The sequence below is a fragment of the Enoplosus armatus genome, chromosome 24, assembly GCF_043641665.1.
Source record: "Enoplosus armatus isolate fEnoArm2 chromosome 24, fEnoArm2.hap1, whole genome shotgun sequence".
Lineage (NCBI taxonomy): Eukaryota > Metazoa > Chordata > Actinopteri > Centrarchiformes > Enoplosidae > Enoplosus > Enoplosus armatus.
The window spans coordinates 1,170,125-1,188,976 of record NC_092203.1 but is presented as its reverse complement, the minus strand read 5'-3'; the positions used below and the strand labels follow the sequence as shown (position 1 = coordinate 1,188,976).

Here is an 18,852-nt window from a genome sequence, read left to right as displayed (position 1 = left end):
CACGTGGTTTCACTTCAGTGCAATGATTGCGTGTCTGTTTGCAAATTTCGGAAAAAACCCCAAAAACAGTTGTAGTGCAGCTCCTCGGTTCAGACGACAGAAAGCTGCGGGGGTTGGGGGGCGGTTTCAGACAAGCACATGCGTAACCTTTTGAAAAGCTGGGGCTGCATTCTCCAGGAAGCAGCAGGTTGTTTCATTAGAATGAAGAAAAATTACACGAGATTCCAGAAGATTTTCAAAATGATGCGCATGGGGGAGCTTTATTAACTTGGCTGGTGTTTTCTTGTATTAAGCCAAACGTATTGTAGGACTTAATAGAAATCTAAGTGACTGGGAATTACTTTGTATATGCATTCATGGCCCCAATTCAATACTGCTGTAGCTGTTTTGTAATACAGCTGTGCTTTTTTTTTTTACTGCTAATCGGAAATGCTAGCATGCTAACACACTTAAACGAAGCGATGCATGGTACATATTATGCCAACTAACAGATCAGCATGTTTGCACAGTCATTGTGAGCATGTTAGCATGCTGACATTAGCACTGTACCGTACCTAAGCAGCCTCACAGAGCTGCTAGCGTAACTGTAGACTGTTTTTAAAGGGTCATTCTCATGTTTTGGGAAATAAAGAAAGACGGAAAGATATCCGTTTCATCCTTAACCGTAAACCCTGCGTATGTAGTACAGAAATAAGTCTGGCATGGCTTTAGCCCAGCACCTTTGGCAACAATTAGCTTAAAACTCTGCCACATGTGAAAAGGCAACAAACACCTCTGTTTAAAGCTAAATTTGACAAAAACATTTCCCAGAATGTCTTTCAGGAGTTACCCCATGAATTGTTCTAAGTGGGTTAAAACATGAAAAAAAAACAAAAAAACAACCCACTATGGCCCTTTAATGTCAACTCTCACAGCTCCCCCAGATGTCCAGTTGCTTCCAGGAAGAAGACACTGCAGAACTCCTCAGACAGGATGTTCATGAGCTGCCACCCAGTTTCATCAGTGTTACACGCCCACGTCAATGATGGACACCGCCAAAGTAGGTGAAAATGTTGGTGAGAGTGGATCAGACATCGAAACTTGCATTTGTGTAGGCCTCAAACAGGAAGACTCACTTTCACCTTGAGTCCACCCTCCCCCCAGCACACACACCTTTCACAGAGCACATGTTTATTGTGTACACAAGCTGACAAAAGCCTGGAGCTGTCTAGGCGTGGTCGCTGTCAGACACCGGGCTGTATCATTAGAAAGATGGCAGGCTTCATGCCTGCCTCTGTGACTCCAGCCTGATGGTTACCCTCGCATTAGCTCCGTCACATAAACAAAGGAAACGAGCATTGTAGTCGTGCAAATTATGACCAATTTCGGATCAGGAAAAGTACACAGTAGCAGCATTGGTTCTCAGCAATTATTAGAGCTTGTCTCGTCATGTTTGGAGCAGCAGATAGGTGGGATTCACCACTATATTTTTTCTTTTTGTCAACAAATCTCATGAAAAGGCCCAACGCAACAATGTGGTAGTCTATCTCTCAATACATTATGACTCATTGGTTCCTACTGAAGACATACATCTTTAAAAAACAGGTTTAAAACAGCTGGCAACTGTAGTCATCAAATTAACAAAACCAACAGGAGGAAATAGTGTATTTGTTGGGGTCTATTTTCAACGGCGGATTAATCCACATTTGTTGCTCTGGCGAGTATTATAGTTCTCTAAGGCTCTGTGGCACAGAGGAATAAGATATATCAGGCTTTGGCACACAGACAATACTTAGTTAGTAGGATACATTCATTGTTGGTTTGAGTCTCCAGGCAAACTTGATTATAGCTCTTCCGAAAGTTCAAACTGGCGCACACTTTTGGGACCATCTCTTCCCAAGGGCAGTCATTGGTTGTACGCGTGGAAAGTAGGTTTCGGCACTCACTTTGAATCACACTGAGGCCTTTAAGTTGTTGAAAGGTTTGCGGTAAGTGCTGACTCCTTGTGACTCTAACACTTGGCGAGATGTTCCGGAACCTCAGCCGCATGAGGGGCCCTCCTCGGAGCCTTTACATGGACACGGGTGTCTAGAAACTTGAACTTGATACCTTGGTCGATGTTGATGTGTCGAAACCGTCAATACCGAAGCGGTGCACTTTGGTCAACGTGTTTTGGCCAAAGCGTCACCCATGTACCAGGACCGCATATCAGGTGTACTGCGCAAGTTGTTGTTCAAAATATTCCATGTACAAGTTAGCTACAGTCAGGGAGATGGGCGCCCCGTATGGCTGCTCTTTAGTTTCCTTGTACAGATTCCCTGAAGGTCACATTTGTGCTAGTAACATTTTTGTCAAACTGCTGTTTCCAAGGTCAATAATGCCCCTTCAAGCTCAACCTATATATATATATATATATATATATATATATATATATATATATATATATATATATATATATATATATTCTTAATATCCACACTTTGTTGGAACTCTGCTATGTTTTTTCATCCATATATCTGCACCTGAAGTGATGCTCCCTAGGCGATGGATAAAGTTCAGTTCCTTTATGCAACAGTTTCTTTACTTACTTATGTTTGGTTAGGGTTAGGAAGGGGGGGGGGGTCAAGTAGTGTCAAGACATGTGTGCAGATGGGATTGATCGTGAGCAGGAGGTCAGGTGCGTCTTTCCTTCGGGATGGAGTTACATAGAGCTGGACGACACCAGCGGTGTGTGACTCCCCTTGTCCTTGGGGTGATATTTAAAGGTCAAAACCCTCATGTGCGCAATCACACCTATACATACACACACGCACACACACACACACACACACACATGTTTACATTCAAACAAATGTACACAGCTCAAGAAACCCAGATGGCAGCACATTGCTGGGCGATTTCACGCATGCATGCATGAGCACACACATTACACACAGGCTCTCACAGCCAGACAAGAATGTGAAGTTGAAGGATGTACACATGTCTGTATAGTCGGCATGCGTGTGTGTGTCTAAGTATACTGGGTGGGGAGGGGGGGGGGGGGGGCAGGTTGGTCAGGCAGTGGTTTGTATAGTAATTTCTTGCAAATCAAATCTTAAACCGTTTTCAAGATTGATTTGGACGAGGACCTTAGAACGTAGTCATTTAGTATGAATTAAAAGCCTCTTGTTTTTCGAGCTTAGACAGAAAATTGGGCTATCATGTGGCCCCCCTGGCACCGGCAGCAGAAATGCCCTTGGAGCCGGCTTTAGAGAGGGGTTATAGGATGTGGAAGGCAGGATATATATACGGGTTTCAACTATGTGTATACTTGGCAAAGCTGTGTAACTAGAGCTTATTATCCCTGTGGTGCGAGGAGGGTGGCTGTGAAGAGGAGGTCCACCGCGCACAACAACGCAGGACACCCACCGAGTTAAACTGGGAACAGATTCGGCTAAATGAACTCCGAATTCTGTCAGTGAAAAAGGGGAGGGTGGGAGGGGAGGGTGGGGGGAATTATTGCATTGTTTTGCGCCGTAATGAGTGTTTTAGAGTGGCCGGCTCCTTTCAGAATTGTAGGTTGGCGCACTGTAATCTGGCATTCTGCGCGCGCCTCGCCGTAATTGTTGGCATGCAGCGACTTAACCTGAACAGTCATGCCGAATGACGCGTCTTTAGCTGCACAAGGGCCGCAGAAGGGCTCACGCTTACAAGAACTTGCATTTGCGGTCTCTATTCGTGACGGGTGGCTGATGGATCGCTGGGATAGGGCCCAGAATTTATGACGGACACAACAGCTCCAATCGGCCCCCAGGTTCACTGTGCTATTTGGCTTGTAAGTTAGGGACTTAATAGTGACGCCACGGTGGGTTAATCCGGCCTTGATAGATAGATAGATAGATAGATAGATAGATAGATAGATAGATGCCTCTCAAATAACCTTTGTGTTATGTGTGTGTGTATGTAGTATGTAAACGCGTGTGTGCATACACTTTGTGTGGCGCATTGTGAACTACCTGTGAAAGACCTGGAACTCAGGAGCACGGTACCTGAAGACAATGAGTAACTTTCTGCCTACACAGACATATCTGCAAAGCTCAGGCAAGATATGTACAGTGCTAGATGTCTGCCTCTATAGGCTTTCTGTCCGTCTTCCTGACGTCAGGGCTACGCACGGCTTCTCCGCTCCCTAATTGGCCCGCGCTGCTCCGCCCTCCTTCTAGGTAACTTGCCGAGAGTTTCGGGCGGAGCCGAGGAGGGGGACGGTTTATATTGGGGGAGCCTTCCAGCGGACCGAGCTGGGTGCCTCTGCGACTGGTCGGGACTAGGCTATCACACGGAGGGCGTCTGAGGAACGACAGAAGAAGAAGAAGAAGAAGAAGAAGGAGGAACGCCTTCACACGGGGAATAAATCAAACATGCCTTCAAATAAAGACGACAGCGGGTGGAAGAAGTTTGTGTGGGACTCGGAGAAAGGGGAGCTGCTCGGTCGCACCGGGGGCAGTTGGTGTGAGTATGTCCGCTCTCTGCCCGGGTATTCGTGGTTGACACGGTTAGCGCGCGCTCATGCGCTCGTGCGCGCGCGCGCCCCGGTCTCCTCGTGTTTCTTACCACCTGTTTGATTTTGGCTTTGCTGCATTCCGTTAACAAACCGGCAAACGCCGCTGCAACTCCGTATATCCAGCGGCAAGTTTCACCTAACGTCTGTGCCCGCTACGTTTGACCCGACAGCAACCCCCCCCGCCCCCCCCCCCCCCCCGCCAAAAAAAAAAATAAGAAAGGAGTTGGCTGTAGTTTTATTAAATAGCTTGGTGACGGTTAGAAGAACGTGTGGAAGTCCTCTGCATTCACAGAGCGTAGACGCTGCGGTGCGGTCTGCGGTGCAAAGCGAGCCAATGATTGGACCTCCAGTTGTTGTGACCTTTTTGTTGTTGGGGGGGGGGGGGGGGCGGTGCGGGTGGACGGGGACGTCAAGTTGTCTTTTTATTTATTTATTTATTTATTTTGAAGCACAGTTTTTGGAATGGGCAGTCAAAGGGTTAAAAATGCATCACGGTCCAAGGTGAGTCAAGGTGATAAGGCGGGGGGGGGGGGGGGGGGGGCTGCTCGGAAATGGGAGGGAGGACTATCGATCCGTGTCGGGTTCCTCTGATCAGATGTCACTGTAATCCAGCGAACAATACAACTGATTAACTTGTTCGACCTTTCTTCTCCCGTACACCCCCCCCCCCCCCTCCTTCCCCTCCTCCCCTCCTCCGGCAGCGGCGGTGTGCGCATGTCCTTGTTCCTCCTGCTCAATGTCACACAGCTGCTCGGTCCCGTCTAGACACTAACTAACACCTGGGTGACAAAAAAGCGATGTTTCAGTGACAGCATGTCTGCTCAGCGTAGAGATCCGAGATCTAGAGGGGGGGGGGGGACAGCGGGGCCCGGCTGCTGCAGGAGCTTCAGCTGAGCGTGAGGCTGATGCGTGGAGCTCAGGGGGGGGGGGGGGGGGGGGGCTCATGGTTGTTTTTTTTTTCCCTGAGGTCATCCGAAAATGCTGATGCATCTGAGGAAGCGTGACATGCGCAGTGACGTGTTGGAAAGGTTGTGATGAAAGGACATGGGGCCTGATATGTGGGACCACCTTTTTTTTTTTTTTTTTAAACAAATGAGTTTGAATCTGTTTCTTTGTTTTTTTTTTTTAACCAGGTAGAATGAGTGGAATGTAAACTGTCCCTTTTTTCTTTTCTTTTTCTTTTTTTTTTTTTTAATGCTGTGGCTCATCTGTAACTGAGATAAGGTGCTGCAGATATCTAGGAATGTCAGGTTTACAATGCCCCAGAGGACGCGAGCTTTGACCAAGCGTCTTGCTTGGTATTGTATTAAACTGGTTCGGGCTGCGGTGACCTTTTTTTTTTTTTTTTTTTTTTTTTTTTGACATTGCTTCATGCAGCAAAAAAAAAAAAAAAAGACAGACTGCATGAATGTATAGCTTGCTGAGCTGCAAGGTTAAATCATTGCTTCACAGTGCAGGCACGAGTTACCTGTAATTCTGCAGCATCCTCCACAAACAAAAAAAGATTTACACAGCAAGGAACAAACAGTGGATGATTACTACCACAGGCTTCACAGTTGAATGTCTGTAAATTTGTGTAAAAAAAAAAAAAAAAAAAAAAAGAAGAAGAAAAGACAAGGGCTGCCACTGTTGTTTGATTTATGAATGGTGGCTTTGTAGTTCCTTGCATCCATGGTGGAGACACAAGCTCTTGTTAGCATGTTCGTGTCTGACAGACATCCGGTGGGGGGGGGGACGACTTCATGTCGAAGAGACTCTTGAGTTTTAGGGGACAATGTTGTTGGTTTTTTTTTATACAATATTGCTGATGATTTTAATGGTCATTTGACGTCCCGTCCCAAGCAGCATCGGCAGCCCCCATGTTTGTTTCGGCTCAACTATTCGAGCTCTGCCAAGCCACTGATACAAAATACTGGATTAGATTTAGGTCCGGAAACCCCCCACCCCCCCCCCCTCCGTCGCTCCAGGTGGCTTCCCCTGTAGCGTCATGTTTTGGGTCCTCGTCCCGTATTTTGCACATTGCTACCACCACCAGCCTTCAGCCAAAAAAGTCCCAATTCAATTATTATGGTCTCATGAGACCATAAAACCGCCATCCACTTTGCCCCAGCCTCCGACGTGCCTTCTGGCCAGCTGAGGTGTCATGTGAGGGCTTTTCTCTTCAACCGCGCGTTTATCGCGATGGTGGAGCGCATGTAAACAGTACAGTGACAGTGTACAGGCGTATAGATGGCCTTCAGGAGGATGGCTCGTGGCTAAATACAGTCTGTTTGTCCACCTTAGCCACACACACACACTGTTTCTCCAGCGCTTTATCTGAAACAACTGGTAGGCAGTCAGACATTTGTTGTCACTTTCTAAATGTTGATTCCAAGCCATATGTGAATATATGTGTCTCTCCATGCAGCTGCACTGACGCAATTCCTTCTTTCTCCGCAGTCAAGATCCTGCTGTTCTATATCATTTTCTACGGCTGCCTGGCCGGGATCTTCATCGGCACCATCCAAGCCTTGCTGCTCACCCTGAGCGACTACAAGCCCACCTGGCAGGACAGAGTCGCACCCCCTGGTAAGAGGCGCTGCCACACTTTCCCTGCGAGCTAGGATGCCAGCTGCCTCTTGAGTCTAAAGGTTGTGTGTGTGTGTGTGTGTGTGTGTGTGTGTGTGTGTAGACACTCCAAAAACAGCAGAATAAACACACTGCTTAGTAACCGTTTAAATAAATACAGTAGCTAATGGGGGTCGTGTTGTGCTTGGAAGAGAGGATCTGGCAGCTGAACCTTCCTGAATGGGTCTCTGGGTCCCTGAGTTTTTGTTATTTCAGAGGAGACATGATGCTCATGGTGCTTGCTTAGTGGATCAGAGGCCGCCTGCTCTGATGTTTTTGAGATGGCGAGATTGTTTTTCATGGTGAACACGTTCTGGTCAAGTGACTGTATTATTATTATTATTATTATTATTATTATGTATGACGTCGAGTTCCAAACAAGGGTTTGGAACGTGGGATTGTCATATCTGTCTTTGGAGACAAATAAACACAGTGGCGCTTCTTATTTTTGGCGGCTCACAGAAATCGATTTGACCCCACCAAAAGATATATTAAATATATTTCTTTTCTTTTCAATTTGAAAAAAAAAAAAAAAAAGTCTGCCTGAATGATGCATTCATGTACAGCCAGATTCATTCGTCTTTTCTCCGTTACTTGTTAGCTTGTGATGAAGAAGAATGAATGAACATTTTAAGCTGTAATGTATAAAAATTGGACGTATTACAAATTCACATTGATTTCTGAAACCACACCAACGTACAAACACGGTCCTCCAAATCTGGTAATAACTGCAGTGCTACAAGCGTCGACACACATGTTCAGTGTCGGCCTCAGGTGACACGGCCGCATGTAATCTTCACATCGCGGTCCCACTGCACCGCCCGTGCTGACGGCAGGACTCCCAGGTGTACACACCGCAGCCTGGTTTCCATGGCGGGGGCTGGGCGCGGCAGCTGGGGCTTTACCGGGCCGAACTGGGCATGTGCGGAATACAGCTGACTGTCTGACTTGCTGTTTGAGTCTCTTTTCGGAGCTCCGTGGTCAACCCAGTAGTAGGTTAAACAAGAGGTGTGTCGCAAGGAAAACTACTGTCGGTGACCTGATCTCTGGTCAGCTGATAAGAGTTTTGTTTTGTTTTTTTCCTAAACATGTAGCTCATAGATTAAGTTAAATCAACGCGCATCATGAGGTTTTTTTTTTTATTTTATTTTTTAAAGAAGCACTCATACCAGAGTCACCCGAGATCTTGTCGGTTTCATCCGAGTCCAGCACAGAGACGCCGCGGGTCCGGACCGCATTCAGCCTGTTCAGCTCATTTTAGCACAAAGACTGGAAGTGGGAGGAAACCGTATCTGTATCCTGGATGCACAGACGTGACATTGATATCGATCGTCTCGTCTGAATCTGCAGAAGTGGGCAAAAACTGTTCCTGAATGCGTCACAGGAACTCTTTTTTTTTTTTTTTTTTTTTAAACGTCTCAACTCAGAGATCATTCTCTGGGATCAGGACCCTCGCGTTAAGATACAGTATTACTGCTGATAACCAGCGGCTGATCTGTTTTCCCCGGCAGGCCTTACGCACACCCCACGCTCCGACAAATCTGAAGTGGCCTTCAACCTCAACGACGTGGAGACGTACCTGCCTTACACCAAGGCCTTGAAGGACTTCCTGGCCAAGTATGATGAGGAAAACCAGAGGGACCAGATGAAGTTCGAGGACTGTGGAGGTAGGTCTTTTTTTTTTTACTGACGTCTTCGTACTTCCCTTTTTTTGTGCCTCATATAAACATCAGATGCAGATATTCTAGAGATCTTGTGCATCATTTTATACCTTCCCCAAACCTCCAGACTATCCATAGCAAATTTGGGCTCAATAAGAGGTCAAAGATGTCTATATATATATCTATTCTGGGCAAACATTTGTGTCATTGTAACACTGCAGACATCTTGGCTGAGCTCCTAATCTGCAACTTGATAGCGGACAGAATGTAATATTTATCAAGCACAGGAAGGCCCGGGCTTCAATAGCGAGTCCTAGCCCGCGTTTTAACTCTTCGCTCCCTACCGCTCCCAGATGAGCCCGCAGAGTACAAGAACCGGGGCGACTTGGAGAGCGACGTGGGCATCAGGAAGGCCTGCCGCTTCTCCAGGAGCTTGCTGGGACCCTGCTCCGGCATCGAGGACCGCGAGTTCGGTTTCAAGGAGGGCAAGCCCTGCCTGATCGTGAAGCTCAACCGGATCGTGAACTTCCGCCCGAGGGTAATGCATGTGAACGTTGTTACCCGTGGCGTAGCGGATTTCTACTGAAGCATTTGGGTCCAGTCCACCTCCTAACTTGTCTTCTTTGTTCAGCCTCCTTCCTCTAATGAAAGTATCCCTGAAGACGCTCAACCCAAGGTGCAGCCCAACATCATCCCGATCTACTGCACCAACAAGGTTCCCCCTTCTTCTTTTTTTTTTTTTTTGTTGTTGTCCCAGTTCTTTGAAAACACATTTGCAGTGTGCTCTGTAGTTTGTTTGTTTTTTCCATTTCATTCCATACATTTTGTCTCCTTTTCTTCTCCCTCCCAGAAAGAGGAGGACGCCGGCAAGATCGGGGACATCAAGTACTACGGCATCAACGGCGGCTTCCCCATGCAGTATTACCCTTACTACGGCAAGCTGCTGCACCCCCAGTACCTGCAGCCGCTGGTGGCGCTGCAGTTCACCAACCTGACCCTGAACACCGAACTGCGCATCGAGTGCAAAGTGTTCGGAGACAACATCGACTACAGCGACAAGGACCGCTACCAGGGGCGCTTCGACATCAAGCTTACAGTAAACAGTTTATGACCGTCGCCAGGACCATAGCACTTTCCCTGACCCCCCCCCCCCCCCCCCATCCCCTTTGTCCTTAACTAAATACCAATCTAATGTAGGAGACGATAAGTGAGGGGGGGTTAGGCTGTAGCGGTTGTCAATCACAACTAGTCTTGAATGAATAAATGAAAGGAGGGGGGGAAAAAAAAAAACCCAACCTGATAAGGGACCGATGTGTAATCTGTCTGCTTTCATCACTAGCTTCTACACTTCTGTCTAGCGTTAGGACATAATTTTAGAGGGAAAAAAAAAAAAAAGTAGTCAAAAATATTTATTCTGCTGTAAACGAGACTCTTCCACAAGCCATGGGACATTGTTCATCGACGGCTGTAAACGTTTTAATTCCACCCCCACCCCCCCACCCCCCCTCTTCTTGCGTATCGCTGCCTCGTGTGGTTTCAGTAGATATTTTTGGAGTTTGCAGTAGTCTGGCAAAATCGGGTCCTTCCAAAAAAAAAAAACAACAAAAAAAAACAAAACCCCACGTTGTTCCTCCATTTTCTTTCTTCTTCTTTTTTTATTTTTTTTCTTCTGTGAGCAAGCTTTAGCAGTTCTAGGCATATATGTGTGTGTGTGTGTGTGTGTGTGTGTGTGTGCGTGTGTGTGTGTGTGTGTGACATAAAGCACACACTCCCACTTACTTGATGATTGACATGGTACACTCTTCTGATCTGTGTAAGGAAAAGGCTGCACTCCAGGGAACTTCTTTCCTCTCTTTCTATTAGTCTTTTACGTCTGATCATGGGAGACTCTTTATACTTTGCCTTTCTTCTTCTTCTTCTTCTCTTTTGTGCTTTTTTTGTTAAATCACTTAAAACGTGTGAAGGAGTTTTATTACTTTTGTTTCATGCCTTTTTACTTTATGATTTGATTTTTTTTTTTGCCTTGAATTGTGTGTCCAGCCTGTTAGACACTTTGGCCCGCTTTATGGGCGGACGGTGCTAACTCCTTTTAGTTTTTAAGATTTTTTTTTTTTTTTCGCTGGATTCATCACAGCATTGTGGTGTAACTCTCCTGAATGTTTAGCCATTGAACATGGTGGAAGAATTTTCTATTTATGCAGCTGTACATTATTTTTTTTTTTTGGTTTCTTTGCAAAATATTGTGATGTATAAATGCAATACCAAAGTGACGAGTTCAAGAGAGTCTTTATCAGAAGCAATGCAGTACTCTGGGGGGGGATTTTTTTTTTTTTTTTTTTTTTTTTTTTATAAAGGATCTCATCATGTTGAGTGCTAAAGTCAATGTCTCGCCTTGCAACCTTTTCAATGGTTAACCCTTGATTTGTGTTTTGGCCATGAATGTAGTTAGGTGTAGAATGAACAGATAACGGGCGACCTGATGTTCATGCATTTCAATAATAATAATAATAATAATAATAAAAAAAGAAGAAGATAAAGAGTTCTTCCTGAGCTCACTGGCTTTAGGTGACGTTTGCTTTAATATTCCATAGGATCTCGCGTTGATGTAAAACACTTGAACTTGAACTTTTAACATCAGTCAGCTTTCCATCAGTTCATCCACCTTGTCATTTAATCAAAGATAGAAACCAATAAAATCATAATGGGACCTTTTTTTTCTCTCTTGGTTTTTCTTTTGCTTGTCATATTGGGACATTTCACAGCGTACACTGGGGGCGGAAGACCCAGGGAGCAGAGCTGTGTCTGCAATGTCTCCCTGTACACAGTGTTTGACTGTAAATTCCTACAGTGGAACAAAAAAAAATATATATATGGTTGTATCCGTGACATGTACACACTAGACAAAACATTTACCAGAAACAAAAACTCACCAGAGCGAGACTTCCGTGGATCCGAGGATCGTACTCCTTAGGGATCCTTCCCAGAAATGTTCCAGCACGTTTTGTACCTGTTAGTCATTTAGACCACAAAAATATGTAAACAGAAAAAAGGGCCCAGGTTTAAAAAAAAAACAAAAAAAAACCCCAGAATTATTATTTCATATTTCTGAACATTTGAGCCCAGCCTGAAACAACCACCAAGGTCTCGGCAGCCCCAGCAGCAGCAGCAGCAGCTGACATTCTGGATTACTTGCAACCTTCATAGACAGAATCTCTAAACGCAATGAAGACTCATGTCAGTGATGCTAGTCAACTAAAGATGTAAATCTGTTCTTGGGTCCAGTCACAACCTTTAGTATTTTGTAGTCGGATCTAAGGTGGACCAGAAACCATAGACCCCGGGACCCGGGTGGGGTCAGGTCAAGATGGAGAGCCTGCCCAACTTCGAAACTAAACTTCAAAAAGTAACTTTGAAGCTGCATTTTGGCACAGTGCTGCACAATGAGTTACCTGACGCCCCTTTTATTTTCTGTATACTGGTCTATATGAGGTCCACATCATCCATCTCTTTCCCGTCCTTTCCCAGCATGCAGGTCCTCCATTAAACCTGCCACAGGTTCAAGCATCAGGTATGTGACATGAACATTTAAAGACAGTATATACTCCTTTTTATTTATCGACCACTGAGCTAGATCAACAACAAAAAAACAAACATGTTTCCCGCAACTTTGAAGCTACTTAATGAGGAGTTTAAAGATACAGCTCGGTGAAACTCCACGGTTGAGTTTCAAAAAGTTTGGCAATGAGCTGGGGAGAATTTATAGGACTGGGAGGAGGTGGTGGGAACGTGCGGGATCGAGCAAATGAATGGTACAGCGGCTCCAGCCCGACAGCGGTACTGCATCTCCAAGCAGCCCTGCAGGATCCAGTGACCAACGGAGACTCGTGCTGCAGCAGTAATCCAGATAAATAAACTCTTTTCCCAACTCGTGGGACAGGCGTTGACCCCCTCACCCTCTTCTTGTTTGACCTCAGAGATGAATGAATGAAACCGTTGTCGGCTCGGGCGGAGGAGCGGAGTGATGGGACGGGTTCCTGTTACCGGTCAGTCGTTCAGTCGTTCAGCCCTTCAGCGCGCGGGCGGGGGGGTGGGGGGGCCTGCGGGATCGGTTGCAGGCACGCGGCTCTGTAATTACAGGAGGTAGCCGCTGTGTAGTAGCTAACAGAGGGATGTTGTTTCAGGCACCGCCGGGAGAGCAGGTATTAAGTCCCCCCACCCCCACCCACCAGGAGCCACAGGGGCCAACAGAGCCACCCAGGAGTTGGTATGAGACCAAACCAGAGATTACTAAGCTCCTTTCACCACCAGATCCCTGTTTCCTATTTGAAATGTCAAGATTCTGGATCAATTTTAGGATCATTTCCCACTATGACGCAGTGTTCCCAATGGCTGCAATGAGTTGTATTCAAAGCACGGGCACCCATGAGACCACTAGAGTATCATTGGATGAACCAGGTGTGTCTGTAGGGAGGGACGTTGAGGTTAGACGCAAAGGGACTTCACCCACCTTCACGCTAATCTTGAAGACACGCTTGGTTGACGACTTGGTCCTGGTTTTGAGAGGCGGCGCAGGGGATGCCGATCGTGACCAGTCTGCACCACCTTTGGTTGGCCCGGGGGTCTCCAGTTTCCTTCACAGTCATACATACACACACACACACACACACAGAGAGGGAGAAGAAATCAATGAAAAGCAAGGACACTAACATCACCCTTACCCTTCAGTGTCCCACCAGGATCATCAAATCCCCCAGTTCCATTTCCTAGTGTCTCTCTAGAAGACTGAAGATGAATTGTGTCCAATTGGGTCATCCTTTCCCCCTACATACAACTCTGCTTCTGATAGGTCCACTAACCTGGCACTCCACCAAAAGATCCACCGAAAGATCATCAGGATGTTGTTTGTTCGACCCAGCCCCCCGAGTACTCGGCAGGGACGTAAACACATTGAATGCCTCGTACTTTATTCCTGTACGGGCGCATTCCTTCAATGTAAAGATTTATAAAACTCCCTCTCCCTTTATCAGTTCCATCTGAGTAGGAGTAGGAGTGCTACAGACATGGGTGAACCTTCATTTTTTGCGGACTGGCCGACAGAACTGAACTCTACTTCACATCTTTGAGCATACAATCACAATGTTTAAATAAATACTGTTTAATAAACCCCTGGTGGCGTCTCGAACTGCGTTCACAATACTTATAACGTCTGTATGTATGTCCAAAATCATAAAACACCCCTGTCGTGGGAGGGGGAAACAGTCAGAGAGGCAAGATTTAAGCGCAGTGAAACAATGGTGGAGATTATATTAATCTTCTGGCAGGATGGGGAATATAAAACTGAGCGTCATCTGCATAAAAATGTTTTTACATTCATTTCATTGGATGATGTGATGGAGGTTCTATTTTCTTTCAGCATGGATGTTTCCCAAACAATCTTTATTTTCTCTTTGTATATGCAGGGCCCTCTGGCCTGTTGGGCCCCTGGATGCGGATCCCAACACACCCTGCTGGTAGATCCACCAACGCCTCAGCTCACACCTGCGCAGCAAACGCCAACAAACAAGCCCCATGGCAACAAGCCAGGCCCGCCACAAATGTAAACAGGAGTCAGCCCCATCACCCACTCTGTGGGGAGGCTCCAGCCTGGCGATGACATCACAGCCCTAGTGCCCAGGGGGTAAAGGAAATGAAAAGCACTGAAGGAACCACGCATGTGCGGCGCTGCGGCGGACGCGTCTAACGTCAGCAGGGTCACGCCCCGCAGTCCGACAGGGAAGGGGGGCAGGGAGGGGTCTGACCCCTATCTCGCTCGCACACTGTCGACCACCGCAAGGTCGCCTCCGCTGATTGCACTTGTTATCATCGGCTTCGGCGTGGCGCGATGACGTCATATGGGGGGGGGGGGGGGACGCTACGGCCGACCATAAATCCAGCTTTCGTTCATTACTTATGTCTCGGCGGAGGGGCTGGGGTGGACATTTATTTTGAGGGTAGGATGCCACGTTTCATTTCATCAGGGAAGAGGAGAAGAGTGATGCTGCACAACTTATGTATACAAAGGTGCATCCCAGCCCTTCCCCCAATACATAAGTAATGAACTAACTCTGACCACAAGAGGGCAGCAGTGCTGCATCACATGTATTAAATGACACGACTCTGGCAGGAGTGGAGAAAGGACCTGACCCAAAAGCCCAAACCCAACAAGTCATTATTTGTGCTGTGTCATGGTGTGGCTGCTTCGCATTTACCAAGTATTTGTATTAGGTGGTCATCAGTTAATTGTAATTAATTAAAAAAAAAAAGAAAAGAAAAATCACTGCAGGATGTGAATAATTCAAAATTCAACGACCTTATTGTTTATTTATTTCGTTTCCTGACCATTTCTGAGCAGCGGACGCTCTGTGGTTCTTACCGGAAGCCAGACTGACTGTCACGTCATATCTTGCGGCACAACTTGTTGTCCCCGTTTACCTTTAGCGTTTCCACTTGGTCAGCTGTTCGAGTGCTCATGGTGAGCACCCGAATGCACCATTAGTTTGGCTCGCTGTGAGGCGGGCCCCGTCTGAGAGAGGCGGGGCGGTGCAGGAGCCTCCGTGACACGGTGACCCTCAGGGAAGGCAGAGCAAGGGCCGCCGCTGGGGCTGTGGTGAATTTAATTGGTGTGTCGGATCAGCGCTGCCTGTCAGCAGCTTGTTAACACATCAGCGGCGCCTGGGAATTGACAACACATCGGTGTCGCGGTTTGATCTGCTGATGTGGGCCTCCAGCATTCACTACTGATCCTGGTTTTACACCACAGCTGACTGTTGAATCACTGCAAAATAACAGATTTTTTAAACTAATTCTTATTCCATTTTAGTGCCACAGATAGATTATGTAGGCACATTAATTCCCTGTGCAATCTCCACTGAGTCTGGTCTAAAGGCCCCCCTATTGCTCCCCTAAACCTAGACCTATATTTTCTGAGGAGAAGCGGTCTCATGGTTCAAGAGTAGTGAATCATGCTGTTGAAAAGCCCTACGATAGCATCCTGACAGCAGTGTGATTCAGTGAGCAGCGCAACCTGGGAGACACTGGGGACAACAAGCTGAATCCAGCAGCAGCTTAGCAATTATGAATGCACATGGGGCCAGCGATTATCCACGGACGACCTCCGGCGTCATGAAATAAGGTGTTGCAGCTTGGGGACCGGCTCCAACGGATCTTTATCCGCTTGCAGGAGAGACTCGCCGGGGCTGGGGACGGAGCAGCACGCCAGTATCCATTCATCTCGTCTCGACCCCCCCCCCCATAAATCTGTGAAAAATACATGTCACACCCCAGGACATTCTGACCCTGAATTACAAGGCTCAGCCAAGTTCACCTCCCTGGACTCAACCGCGACGACACCCATGAGGGCCGAGGTCCAGGCGCGCATGACTTCGCCTGACACCCGCCTCGAACCTCACTCAGATCCCCCCCCCCCCCCCCCCAAACAACACTCGTCTTTTTGCGTCCAGTGCCCATCAGCGTGAGCTTGTGATCCATCACGCCTTCATCCTCTTCCGTCTGCTCACCAAGAAGTATCAACAGATTAGCCCTAATCTCATTTTACAGCAGCTAATCTGACTGAGGCGGTCCAACCTCACCGGGACACACTCAACATAAACTCACACACACACACTGTATACAGTCCAGATGATTTCCTAATCATTTCTAAAGCTTTTGGGAAAGAACTTCGATGAATTTCAAGTCAACGAATTGCACACTAACGGTAGGCGATCGGTCAGGTCCCTATAATTGGTACCGCATGATCTGGTTCTTTCCTGGTAACATCGCGGAAATGATTGGGAAATGTATTCCAGTCCAGTGTTTAAGGCGCTGGGGGAGAAAGCGACCCTTTTCTCTTGGGGTCTTCCTGAACCACACCGCAGGGATCCTCTTTCGCTGCACCCCTCAAGGTTCTTGACCCTACCGCCATGAACGACTATTGGCCCAAAAACGTATTGCACCGCGTTGGATCAACCGATCAGTGGCTGAGGTCTATTTCCTGACACCACTGACGAGCCATGTAACGAGGGGCAGATCTGAGTGGTCCGTGATTGGTTGAACCCGGTTCCCCTCTTTCCCAGATTGGACTCCCGATCAGTCCTGTCTTAACTTGTGACTTTGTTATCCTTTGGGGGACCCGTATTAATGGTAATGACACAACAGGAGGACTTATGGCTCCGCTTTGCTTGTTTTCACTTTGGCGTTGCCGTTTAGCCAGATGCCCGTAATGCTCTCACTTTCACAGCTAGCAAAAAGGTTCTCTGAGCTGCTGGGGGGGGGGGGGGGGGGGCAGATTAGCTGCTCTCTGCGAGCACACTAAGAGGATTCACTCTGGACTGGAAGGGATATAAATAAAGGAGGTGGCTCTGACTCCTGTCTCAGTCCTGTTTATCCGCCCGGTGATTCTGCATCCACTGTCGCCGTGGTAACGTTAATATTTTGCCTCCGGAAGAACTTGCTCAATAACATTGTAAACATTGCCAGCAGAATAATAACCAGTGCAGCCTTAGTGTCACCTGTAAAGCCTCTGGACGTGCGCAGCCATTGACTTCCATTCATTCATTTCATCACGGTCAAAGTTAAATTAACATGTGTGGCATGTTTGAAAATCCCAGCGATCATTTTTGTGTTTAAAAAAAAAAAAAAGAAGAAGAGAACTACTGTTATTATTTTGTCCCTGAGACGCTCTGAGGTTTGGTCTCTGTGGACAGACAAGGTGTCACATAAGCTCAGAAATCCTCAGGTAGTTTAAAAGGCATAGAACATGATTATTTCCTCCCTCCTCCTTCCTCCTCCCCCTCCCTTTCATCCTCTGCTGGGAGGTGGTGCGGAGTGGATGCACAGAAGGGACTCCTCCACGGCAGAGTAAAGGTCTCGTCCACAGAGAAGTGTTGTTTTTTTTTGCGCCTGCGACTCCTTCTAGATGATCCGCTAGAAGGCGGACATCGACCCCTCGTCGCCGCGGGATCCGCAGGGGAAGAGGAGAAAAGGTCAAACGGGGAGCGACATGGGACTCACTCGGAGCTCGCCCTGACTTCTCCTCTTCTGCTCTGGGACTGCTCGTCGTCGTCGTCATCATCATCATCATCATCGTCATCATCATCCCACAAATTCAGGTGAACCAAGTTTTACACAGCAGAGAGTGATTAATGTTCTCTACTCTTTCAGGACGCTCCGAGCTTAACAAGTCACACCGGGCTGGAAATCTAATTTTAGCCAGTGTAATCTGGGGGAGAAGGATTTGAGTTGCCGAGGAAGAAACATGCTGAGCTAATGGGACTCACAAACAAACGCACAAACAGAGGCCGTCTGTCAGCTGTAGGGTACCGAATCCCATGGAAGTGCGTGATTCTTGACATTTATATATATATATATGTATCATTATAAATCACACGCCAGCTTCTCTAAACTTTACTGCCTCTTTCAGCTTCATGTAAACACACCCCGTCTGCCTCAGCATGAATGTGTGTCCACTCGGTTAGTGTCCACTAAAGACTTTTAAATACTTTACTAATTGAGTGGGGTTTGGTTTACGATTGTCGCTGTAACCTGAAGTGAGTTTATATTCTACAACTTATTCTACTCACTGTTGTGGGTACTTCAGGGGCTGATTCCAGTTTTTAAACCCACTCTGTGTACATTAAGACGAACACTTTAAATGTGTAGGCCCTCTCTGGGGAGTGGACATTGCCAGGTCAGCCGTTTCACCATAAAACCTCAAATAAAACGTATACGCGTAACGAATGGGGCCTGGTTGTTGATGTGAAACGTGATCAGAAGCACAGAAGGGATTCCTCCTCCCAGCTCGACTGTCTCAGGCGGCCCCCCCACCCTCCAGGACACCATCTCAACTGACTCGTCTCAGTGAGAAGGTGTAGTGGTGCTTCTCTGTCACTTAGAGAATAGGTATCCAGACCAGGGAAGTCCCTCAAACCCTCATCCACAGACCCGAACCTTTTGCTTGAGACATGGAGACACGCTTTATGCCTGTATTTTTTCTTTTTTTTTTTTGTCCTGCCTCTCGTCTCCAGGCTG

The 18,852-nt window shown here is 47.1% G+C and overlaps 1 protein-coding gene across 1 annotated transcript; it reads left to right on the top strand.

Moving 5' to 3' along the window:
• Nucleotides 1–4,273: 4,273 nt before the first annotated feature.
• On the top strand, nucleotides 4,274–11,499 carry atp1b1b (ATPase Na+/K+ transporting subunit beta 1b). The gene is made up of 6 exons (XM_070930567.1): nucleotides 4,274–4,467; nucleotides 6,959–7,087; nucleotides 8,638–8,793; nucleotides 9,141–9,325; nucleotides 9,419–9,502; nucleotides 9,638–11,499. Exons 1-6 carry the CDS (start codon nucleotides 4,377–4,379, stop codon nucleotides 9,896–9,898), a joined length of 906 nt encoding a protein of 301 aa, XP_070786668.1. The 5' UTR covers nucleotides 4,274–4,376; the 3' UTR covers nucleotides 9,899–11,499.
• The last annotated feature ends 7,353 nt before the right edge of the window (nucleotides 11,500–18,852 follow it).